Genomic DNA, 11,916 nt, shown 5'->3' with positions numbered 1-11,916 from the left:
TTAAATTTTTTCACACATTTTCAAGGATTGACCTAGGAAAATAAATCTTTTTATGAAATAATACCATTCCTTCCATGATATTTTTAAATACCATGAGTCCTTAGATACCAAGTTAAAGAAGCATAATAGATAAAGGTCAATTAGATAAGCAACATAGCATAAGCATTGTTGTGTAGGGTCAAATTTAGACTTAGAGAAAGAATCCATAACCATAAAATAACCCAGTAAATAAAACATAATTCTAACAATTTTTTTTTTTGAGACAATCCACTAATCAAAAGACCACATTTTATGAATAGATACTATTTAGATTATACATTTTATGAATAGATACAATTTTTTTTTTCCGATTTAATTTTTCTATAATAAGTAGTATAATTATTTGATTTATATTTAAACTTACCCTTAATTATTAATCTAACTAAATTACTTTGTGCTTAATTGATTGTATTTAAACGAGGTTTTTAAAGTGAAGTTTAGGCTTTGTTATCAAATCCTGGTTTTTCTTGTTTCGACGACACACTAAATTGCTTTGAGATCCCCTCTTTTGCAGGGAAATATTTAATTCCTAGCAAAATGACCACTCACTCTCGACAAATTCTATTGGTTCGGCCGAGGCGATACAAGCACGCACGCAGATGACTCCTTTTCTTGCTATTGAAGGTAAGCTTCTGTTTTAGGGTTTATGATTTTTTTTTGTCTGCACTATTTTGTTCTGATTTCATAATAAATTTGTATCACAGCTTAGGCAAGTTCCCCGTTTCATTTGTCACAATTTCGTCAAGCGTTCATCTACTAATCTTACAAGCACTGGTTCTGGTTTTCGGCAATTTCATGCCATTCAAAAATGTTTCTTAAACAGAAAACGCCGAATTAATTACTCAGCTTGCATAACATGAAACCTTTTGAAGTTTGGGGTTTTTGTTGCTGCTTTACAGTTTAATATTCGATTTTCTCAGAGCAGTGAATTTAATAAAGTCCATCCATACGGTTCTTGGGCAGGGTTGTTGGTTTTAGTTTACATCTAGCTTCTGTTGAGAATATTGAACTGTGGATTGGATCCATGTAAAGAAAGATATCATGCACTTGTGCAGAAAACCTAATTTTTCTGCCTGGATTGCCTCTAAACGAGATTCCCATTGGGCAATTTGACGTCAAGGAGAGTTTGGATCAATATTTACAAAGCGAGCTGTTGGGCCTTAAGGGTTGCTTTTGAAGATTTGTGAAGAGGCTTGAATTAATTGGGCATTCAATAAAACAGAATGTTCAGGCCAGGAGGATATGCTCCTCAGTACAGACACGGTCCTCCAGGGACTTCCGTTCAGGGGCATCCAGTACATGGACCTGCGATGCATGGAAGTGGCCCTGGTTTTCCAGGTGGGTACCAGCAGAATATAGGCTTTGGACATCCTCCGACAATGCCTCCTCAAGCATCACATGCACCACCTGGTTTCACTCCAATTCCTTATGTAGAAAATCAGGGAACTCATCCTCTCCAACCTTCGTATGGAATGATGGCCTCAATGCAGCCCCTTGAACCACAGCACTTTCCAGGGCCACCACCTGGCCAGCCGTTTCATGGGCAACCTCCTCGATATCCTCTACCTCCGCCTCCTAATTTCAATGGCGCTCTTCTCCCTGGTCCTCCTGTAAATATGCAAACCCCAACCCTACCCCTGCGTCCTACCTTTTCTCCAGTATTGCCACCACAGCTATCGTCTGGAAACCAGTTATCTCAATCATTTACACCTTCACACATGGTACCCCAGCATGCGCCACAGCCACCTTTTCTGGTTGGGGAGGTTTCTCAACCACTTCCACCTTTACATACATTACCCGAGGGTTTAGCTCAGCCTCCACTGCCACCTCCTACATTCAGTGTTTCTCAGTCATCCTCGTCCTTACACACACAACAGTTTAACCTGCCAGAGTCGACACTATCACAACTTGCTTCGGGGACTTCTCAATCACTTCCAGCTTCAACGGATATGTCCAATCCACTTCTACCTTCACACTTGATCACTTTACCTCCACCCCCACAGACGCCGAGTGATATTGAAGTTGTTCAGAATATTGAGATTCTTTCTGAATTTGTTGTCAAGAATGGACCCGAGTTTGAAAATATGGCACGCGCTAGACAAGCAGGTAATCCAAAATTTGCATTTTTGTTCAATGGACCAGCTGGCACTGACGCTGCTATTGGATATCAATACTTTCAGTGGATGAAAATGAAATTGGAATTACAGATGAAAAACGGACAGGGAGCAGAGGGTCAGGGTCAGTTTGCAGAACAATCGGAGCCACCTCTGAATGTTTATCAAGGTACAGATCCAGTGTTTGAGTCACAGGCAGTGTCAATGTCACCTGCTGTGTCAGATGTGGATATGGAAGGTCAGTCATTTAACTCTGGAAACTTATTTTCTGAGTGATCTATTGACAAGTAAAAAATTATAGGTCCGTTTTTGAATTATGTTTTTTATATTAATTGATGTTATGGTCTTTCGATTCTGTTGTTTGTAAAGTTACTATAAATGACCACACATTTTCTTTAGAATGAAAAGAATCACCCTATTAATTGGGTCATGTTTTTTAATTAATTTCTACATTTCTGACATTTTCAAATCTGTCAAATCAAGTTGATTATCATTATTGTAATTTGTGACTGCCAAACGTGAATTTCAGAAATTGGTTGGGATTTAAGTTTCAGTAACATTTCATATCTTCATTCTTATCATTCATAGCATGACCATGTATAAGCCTTTTGTAAGCTGTGGGGTTCTTCTTCAGGTGGAATTGATTAGTTTCCTGGAAAAGACTGAATATGAATGCATTTTGATGGTGAGGTGGCATGGTAATGTTGGATGTTTAGACAAAATTTTAAACGACATAGTTTGATAGCGTTATTGACAAAGAAACTTAGCATGCCTGTAGTATTCAATTTCATTTTACTTTCTCTATTGTCTTTCTAACTGTGTTTGCACTAAAAGATCTTGGAAGACCATCGTTAGTTGTTATTCTTAGTATCCTAACACAGACAAAAAATTGAAATGTTGGAATCAATCTAAATTGTTTGCCATGTTAGCCTAGCTCTTGATTTTGTATAGATGTTAACGAGTTCGCTAAATTATATCTCTATGACTTTTAACAGTCTAAAAATTCTAAATTATAAAATTAAAGTATCATGTTGTGTGTGGAAGTAAATGCATTATCTGCTGTAGATTTTTGGGAAAGTTTCTTAATCAATCTAGATCAATTCCCTTGTTAACTTAATTATAGCCTGTGCATATGTGAATGATTTTTCTGAACTTTATTGCACCGCCCCTTGTCATAAGATGTTTGAACTGAGCTTGAACCAATGTATCACATTGGGTTTGGAAACATTTGGAGAACATGTTTTGGTTTTTGTGGATGATGACTACGTTTCAGTAAAATACTTTGAAGTTCTTACAAAATATAAATGCAACATTCATTAAATAGTACAGTATAAGACAAAGTAATGCAAGGTTACTACCTCCTTGTTTTTTAAGTGGAAACGCCCAATCAATGCATTGAGTTAACTTGCAATTTTTCGTAGGATTCTGTTGGTTATCAAGGTCAAAATTTCCATTTCAAACCAACTATTTCTGATTTGTTAAAAGACTAATACAAAGGTATGCTTGTGACTGCTGATAGAAGTTGAAACACACATTGAAAAATTGTGGCACATGGCAGTCTGAACCGAAAAGCCATCCATTATACTGCCAGCTAAATTGCATCCGTTAACTGCAAAACCAAAGGAAACACCCCCAAAGCCAGAGTTCTAGTTTGTAGAATTTATGTCCACTGATGAAGAGTTAATCCATTGTAATCAGATTTCTGTCTATGATAATCCTTCAAGGCAATGCAATAGAACAGATAGCGTATATAATAGATGATTTGAAGATAAACAGAATTTACCAAGTCGCCAAACAATAGTACTTCCACTGATTGATGACATATTGGTGTGGTAAGACATGCAAAACATTATTAAGAGAGATTGTCAAAGTTCTTAGAGATCCTTAATATCAAAGATTCAAATTCTCAAATATTTATTGCCAAGACTTTTTTTCCAGAGGAACTCCATAATATTAGTTTAAAACTTTGGTGAGATATGTGCCAGAAACTTTTCCTTTAAAAATAATGTAAACTGCTCATAGAAGTTGAAACAAATGTTGGAAATGGTGTTACTTTGTAGTCTAACCTGCAATCTATCCATTACACTGCCACCCAAATTACAGCTGGTAATTGAAAAGCTAAAAGAGGCACCCCCAAAGATGGAGTTTGAGTTTGTAGGATTTACAGCCAGTGACAAAGAGTTAATCCATTGGAGTCAGATTTCTGCTTCCTAAACTCCAACAAGACAATGCATCATATGGAAGTGAGAGCTTCACATATTCTAAAGTGGCAAACCTTTCTGCCTCTATAATTGTGGAATAGATGTTGTATATAACTATGTTAGCAGGTTTGGCAGAGTTGGATATTGTGTTGCGTTTTGTGTTGAGGTATGGGGCAAGAATGGGCCCGAGTTCATGAAAAAGTTTAATCCGGGCTTCCCAGGTTAAAAGATCCCACCCTTCTGCTTCTAATATTATTAGCCGTGCTGCAGGGCTGCATTCTCAGTATTTTCGCGAGTTAAGGTTGGGTATAAAAATAGGGGAGCCTTGATATTTGCCATTGACGCCTGCCTTGTGTTCTGTATGCCTTGATATTTGAGATGTCCCTTTTCACTTGGAATTTGACTCTTTGAGTAATTGGTTTAGGGAAAATGGCATTCTGTCTTTTGGCTGCCACTTATTTACATTTTTCTGGAGATTGATGTCAACTATTGTTTTGCTATTGCACGGATTGAGTTGTACATGAGGTACACTAGTCTTGTATGCAAAATCACAAACATCAACTCTTTACACAACTGCCATGTGACAACAGTCAAGTGCAGCTGTGATGTCCCCAATTTAGGGAGAGGCATTTGGGGCCGGCAGTGGTTTATAACACCCAACTTTATTTTTGCAATTTCAATTTTAAACATAAAAGATTACTGGGCTTCACAGGTAGATGGGATTCTTGTGTCGACATAAATTTTTAAAACAGGCCAGAAGAGTGATATTAGGCCTAATGAGTAACTTCCAGAATTGCCTGAGATGTCTAATCGTTAGTTAATAATTTTAGTATATGGGCAATTGACAAGACTTTTGTGATTAGTTTGAGTTATACCTTGGAACAAAGGTAACCAACAGAGCATAAGATGGTGAGATCAGTTCTTAATTGAACTGAAATGAAAGAATTTATATCTTGAAGATTTGCCTTTGAAACTTGAGCTGTATTTGGAAAATCTGGAACATATTTCTCTAAAAAGCTGAAATTGAAATATCCAGAAATGTAAATCTATTTGCCTGAATTTTTTTATGGGCTTTAATAGAGCTCTTAGGATTCAGAATTGAAAGTACAGTATTTTAACCATAGTTACCAGGAGACTGGTATTGGTACCGGTTAGGGAGACTAGTACCGGTACTGGTATGACTTTTTCAAAGCAGGAGATGGGAGTACCTAGAGATGCCATTTTTTTTAATATAATTAAATAAATCCAGTCAACCTGCACTGAAAGACTTCTCATGCCTATAGGAGGAGACCACGTGATGGAAATAAAATGCTCAGAAAAAAATAACATGCATCGTATGTCTAGATAAAAATTGGTCCTTCTTTTGCATCAAAACAACAGCAATCAACCTTTTTAGGGTAATAAATGCCATGTTTTAGCAATTTTTTTTTGTCTTTTTTTCTCTTTTCCAGCATAAGATGTCTGATTTTCCATGGGAGACGAGAGGAGACGTTAGGGTTCTGTTTGCCAGGTTTCCTGCGTTTGCTTGCATCTCCAGACGTCTTTGGTATGAGAGTCGCATGCCAGTCTCCGAGACGCGTCCTAGGGGGGTGGAGACACGTCTCCTAATAACTACACTTTTAACTGAAACCTTAAAATTGAAAGTTGAATTTATACCTTTTTTTTGGTTGGTAATATTTGTATTTTATTTATTTAAAACTAAACAGTACAACTTCAGTAAGATATAAACTATCAAGAAGTTCCCTAAAATCACCCACAAAAAATCATCCAAACCACCCAACCAAAAACCTGGAATTTCAGAACCAGTAACCAGCGCCCACACTAAGCCCACACCCCCATGCTATGAGTATGAAAAATTACATATTACATTTTGCCATTCAAAATTCTGGCAAATTCTGCTTAAAATGTTCTAAACAGAAACCAGAAAGTTTAAGTTTTCCAACTGAAAATTTAAATTGGCACCTAGAGGTACCATTGCATGCTGTGACCAATTCATCTCTCTTCCTTCACATCTCTTGCAGCCGAGGCACTCGATTCACCAGCCACCCTAAGTTGGCGAGAGCCTCGTCTTCCTGCGCGTGGATCTCCTATCCTTCCTTCTGCGCCCTTGCCCGCTGCCCCTCATGAGACTGGGTTTTACGACTCGCCACCGCGTCCTCCCGCTACATCACCCCTGCAAGTTTTACCATTTCTGCAGACAATCTCCTCGTTATTGGCCTCCTAAAGCTCAATTCCTCCACCACTCTCTCTCCACCCTCCTGCTTAATCTCATCTTCAATGTCCATAATTTGGACAAATATTAGCAATCCTTCTCATCCTCGCTTCGCATCATCCTTGAAGTGAGCTCCGGCTTCTTCACAGCAACGATGAAACTGGATACGCGAGTGTCTCGCCCTCAACTCCTCGTTCTCCTTCGGGATACCTTTTGCGAGATTAAAACCCCATCCTAGCACGGCCCACTCCAACAGGGACTCCAAATTTAATAGGTACTCTCTTGGAACAATTCTTTGCAAGACTTTCCTCACCTTTTCACAGGTGTGTTCCAACTCCAAACCCCACGCCATGATGAGTGAGTAGATGTCTGCTTTGCACTTGTAGCGGTGGCCGATAACAGCCACCTCTTCTCCTAAAACCAACTGAATTGCTTTCAAGAATAGAGGGTGCTTAGCTAGAAACATTTTCTCGAGCTTCTTGGGAGGGACAAGTACTCGAAAACCCGGCATAAGCTTGGAGGATTCCAGAGTGAAATTCGCTTCCATTTCTAAGCTTGCTGAAAGTTGCAGAAATTTCCGATGAAACCGGATTTAAATTTGGTTTCACCAACTTGCCAACTCTATTCATTACATGTGCGGGCATTACAAAATTGGCATTCAATGCATAGCACTCCACCATCGCTGCCAATTCAGAGCATGTCGCAATAATTGCTCATTAACTCAACCTTGCGCAGGAAAAAAGCCGGCTTCTGACAGGAAATTTGAAAAGTTTGTCGTACCAACTTGGCAGGCGATCTTAACTCCATTTAACGGTTTCTTTTTTGCTATTCTGCCACCTCACCTCCCCTGGCACGAGACCACATGCATCATTTGACAACCCATTCGCAATAGTATTTTTATCTCTTTTCACATGTGAGATGCAATAATTTTTGAAAGCTTTCAGTTTTTCACTTATATTATTTACATATTTGTTCAATTTCCAGCACGGTGTATGGTCTCTAACCAGAGCTTGGACAACAATTTGGGAATCACCCTCCAGGTGTAACTTGGTCACCTTCATATTTGTTGCTAATTCAACTGCTAGTAAAGCCGCCTGAGCTTCTGCCTCATTATTAGTGCCATCTCGAAGCCTTCTAGCACCCGTACATAGGATCTTCCCTTCGTCATCACAGGCCACACATCCTGCACCTGAAATCCCTAGATTGCCTTTTGAAGCTCCATCAAAATTTATTTTCACCCACCCCTTCTCTGGTTTTGACCACTTTACCGTCTCTCCATCCAAAGGGTCAATTAAAGGATTAACCCTAGGTAACCCATGAACGGGTTATTCTGATACCTTTTTAATTCCAAGGCTCAAAGGGGTATTTTATGGCTACTTTTCCTCTTTACACTTTTGCTTTTCACAAAGGGGACAAGTAGCTTAAGTGCTATTTTTTATGTTAACATACAAAAAATAACCACTGATAAAATGTATGACTTATTTTACTTCTCGCTAATGGAAAAATCAAAAGACTATCAAAAATCTAGTAGAATTTTTATAAGACATCATAATTTTTCTTGCTATTGAGTGTAGAATCGAAAATGTTTTGCTGAACACATTGTGAAAGAACTTTTAGGAAAAGGAATTAATGCCAATTCAGGCCTAGTGAATTTGAGGGGCAGCATGGGCTCTGTACTATTGGCCAACAACTATTCTTTGAAGAGTATTTACATTCAGCCAGTCTAAGACATGTTTTATTCTAGGGCTTAAAGATTCCTTTCTACTTAGGCTTTCTCTCTGTTACTTTTGTCTGTTTTCATATTAGGTAAGAAATATAAGTTATTTTTAATGAATCAATAAAATGAATGATTAACAGAAAGTATGAGTTGTTTTACTGTTAATGGAAAATGCATGTCTAACAAAGCTCTATTAACTAACAAAGCTCTATTATTGAAAAGATTTTACTAAGACACCACAATTGAAATTTCAGAAGCTAGAAACAACAGATAATCTTTAGGCATCATAGTGGGTGCAGCCTCTCTAAAATTGCTTTACCCACAAAGCAATTATAGAGATGGATATAGGATAACGGGGCCTTAGCATGTTGCCTCTTCTTTTGGTAGATTTTCCTATTGGACAATGAGTATTTACAATATTTTGTTTCTTAATTTCTTCTCTCTGCTGTGCAAAATGTGTATTTAGGGATCAAAATTAACATTCCCTTCATCATAGTGTTTTAGCAAATTGGAGATTTAGATCCTTATGCCTGCCACTTTCTTGCAACTCTGGAGTATATGAAACTTTTCCTGGTTTAGCTTTTCCTTAGTAGGGTCCGTACCTTGCAGCAAATTTTATCCCACCATTCCTTTTAAAGGACCTCTGCTGATATGGAGTAGTCTTACTAAAATCTTATCATTAGCTTTATTTTATCATTCATCCTAGTGGTGGCCATATGGGACCTTCATTCTATATTGAGCTATCTTAGACTATTGCTTGTTTGATGCCATAATCATTGATTTTCCTTGAGGATCGGTACATGAGTGTATCTAAAAATGATGATCATATGCAGAGGGCCTAGATGTAGCCACCTGTCTGCACATAGGTTATTATATTGTACGAAGCCTAAAGATCTGCTTTAGATTGTGTGACATTCATCTAAAAAGCTTGTTTGTAATACCCCATTGTGTTTGCTACTAATTTTTGTTAGAATAATAATTTTTTATATTGTTAATGGTCAACTTAGGTTGTTCGATTTCATTAATGTATCCACAGTATTAGGTAGATAGAGGTAGGTAATATCATTAATTTCTCTAGTGTTTTCTATTTCTATAAATTGTAATCTCTACCTGTTAATATGAACTAAGATATTTTACCAGTGAATCTAATTTTCACATGGTATTAGAGCTAGGGCACTTTTCTCAGAAAATCTGCACGTTTTTAAACGACCTAGGGTTTTTGCAACTTCGCCTAGGGTTTTGATCCTCTGTTTTAAGGCCAATTTTTTCTATGATCGTAGATTCTTGGTGGGTTTTTCAAAACCTCAACTAGGTCACCGTCAGGTTTTTCTCGGTCTGTGGATTTTTTTTTCACCTAGGGTTTCTACACATTCGACTAGGGTTTTGACCCTTCAGTTCAAGTCAAAATTTTATTCTGATTGCAATTCTTGGTGGGTTTTTCGAAACCTCAATTGGGTCACCATCAGATTTTTCTGGGTTTGCAGATTTTTTTTCGCCTAGGGTTTCTGCAACTTCGCCTAGGGTTTTGACCCTCTATTTCAAGGCGATTTTTTTTTCCAGTTGCAGAATCGTTGTGGGTTTTTCGAGAGCTCATCTAGGTTGTCGTCGGATTTTTCTGGGTGCATCGTTTTCCGTGCCTTGTTTTTTGAGCCCATGGATTTGACCCTTCATTTTCAGAAAAAAATATTTTGATTGCAAATTGTTTTTGGGTTTTTCGCATGGATTTTTGGGTCTTTGTCATATTTTTCTGGGTTAGTCGAAAATTTTACCTTGAAAACCGTGCTAGGGTTTTGAGATTATCTTCTTCGTTTCAAGTTAGAAATTTTGTTTATTTGCAAAATCTTTGTGGGTTTTTCGAGATCTGAACTGGGTTTGCATCAGATTTTCCCTGGTCTTTTGAAAAATTTCTGCCCCGAAAACTGTGCAAGGGTTTCAATTTTTGCCTTTGAATCTGACTTGTAGAATTTGTTTCTAAAAACCCTTTGTTTTCATCCTCTGATTTTTTGTGCCTTCACCAGTTCGACCTTGGGGTATGTGATGGCATCGCTGACGAACATTATGCTCGAAAGCAGCCAGAAGTTCAATGGCCGCAACTACAACACCTGGAAGCACCGCATGTTGACGATTTTTGAGTACCAATGTCTTGATGCAGTTGTTCTAGGTACGTCTCAACCATAGAAACAGGACTCGGACTCGGCTCGAACTCGGTAAGGCCGACCCGGACTCGGACTTGGGACTTGGAGTCAAACTCGGCTTCAGACTTGGTTGGACTCAGGTTAGTGAAAAACTCAAGAAATTTAGAGATTATTAAACATTTAAAACTTGTTTCATGCACCCTTTATTGAATACACCTTAAAGACACAATAACATCATCAAACTCGGCTCATTTGATTACATACACAAGTATACATCAATCGCATAAGCATAAACGCAAATTGTAGTTGAAGGAAATAACAAACATAGATATAAATATTGTCAAATGTATATGATATTACAAAACTCATGGAATAAAAAATCCATGTCATCATGTGATCATCATCAAATGTTCCATACAAATACCAAAGGTAAATACAACTACAAGCCTATGGCTCAGAGGAGCCTGCACCCTCCGGCCTCGCCCCCCTGCGAAGGCGTCTAAGGTAGGTCCTAGATGATTCGACAACCATAGCTGCTCCCCGTGACACCATGCCATGCTCACCAACATTAGGAACATCTGTGTCACTATCTGCCTTTGAATCTCCTGTCTCTGCTCTTGCTCTTCGCTCCTCCTCTGCCATGGCTACAGTCTCAACCTCTATATCTACCTATTTGATCCAATCAGTGTCAGACTTGGAGGTTAAATTTTCCCTACTTCTATCGACGCAGTTTACCCCCATATTTTTTGACAAGGGTTTGGCGTCAGCGCGCCCAAGGTGGGGTCAAGGGGCATCGCCCCTTGTGGGGTCAAGGGGCTGCCTTTTATTATTTAATAAAGGCGTTGGGTGTTATTTTTCTATTGGCTGACATGTTGTAACCCTAATTTTTCTCATTCTCAGGCAGAGGTTGTAGTGAACAAAGACGAGATCATTCATTTAAAAAAAACTTTTTAAAATGTTTTTTTTTGGTCATTTTATTTAACCCAACCAGCGACCGAGTTTCAAGCATTGGTCTCGCCAAGTTTGGCGATTTTAGGCCAAACTCGCCAACTCGGTGAGTCTGACGAGTTCACCTTTTAGACTCGGACGAGTCCGAGTTCGAGCTTGCCAGACTTGGGGGGCATGAATCGTACTCGGACTCGCCGAGTTTGGCGAGTCCTTGGCGATTTTCCGATCTATGGTCTCAACGTCTAGACACTGTCGAAAAAGATCATGACAAATGGGATGAGCGCAAGGCGGAAATTGTCATGCTCATCAAACTCTCTTTTTACCGATGAGTAGCTACCTGAGGTACCGTTTGTCAAAACTGCGAAGGAAATATGGGATCATTTGAAGAGTCTTCATGAAACCTCTGATAAGAGCATAGCGTTCTTTCTTAAGAATATGCTCTTCACGATCAGTATGGATGAGAAAACATCTCTTCAGAAGCATCTTCGGGACCAACTGGAAGCTATTGGTCGAAAAATGGAGGAAGAAGATATGGTGGTCATTACTCTGA

At 38.6% G+C, this 11,916-nt stretch overlaps 1 protein-coding gene across 3 annotated transcripts in view; it reads left to right on the top strand.

The window, feature by feature from the left end:
- Positions 1-476: 476 nt before the first annotated feature.
- Positions 477-11,916, top strand: part of LOC131038054 (uncharacterized) — a 64,270-nt gene continuing 52,830 nt past the window's right edge. Inside the window, exons 1-2 of one of the 3 annotated variants that reach the window (XM_057970347.2) lie at positions 477-663; positions 1,003-2,391. In XM_057970347.2, coding sequence (XP_057826330.2) covers positions 1,263-2,391 — 1,129 coding nt within the window. In that variant the 5' untranslated portion in view covers positions 477-663; positions 1,003-1,262. Of the gene's footprint in view, positions 664-743; positions 2,392-11,916 lie in introns of those variants that run through there. The other 2 variants (XM_057970346.2, XM_057970348.2) reach the window with 2 other exon arrangements.

The sequence above is a fragment of the Cryptomeria japonica genome, chromosome 2, assembly GCF_030272615.1.
Source record: "Cryptomeria japonica chromosome 2, Sugi_1.0, whole genome shotgun sequence".
In the NCBI taxonomy this organism is placed as follows: domain Eukaryota; kingdom Viridiplantae; phylum Streptophyta; class Pinopsida; order Cupressales; family Cupressaceae; genus Cryptomeria; species Cryptomeria japonica.
The sequence above is the reverse complement of the archived record's forward strand: the minus strand, read 5'-3'. Positions and strand labels throughout refer to the sequence as shown.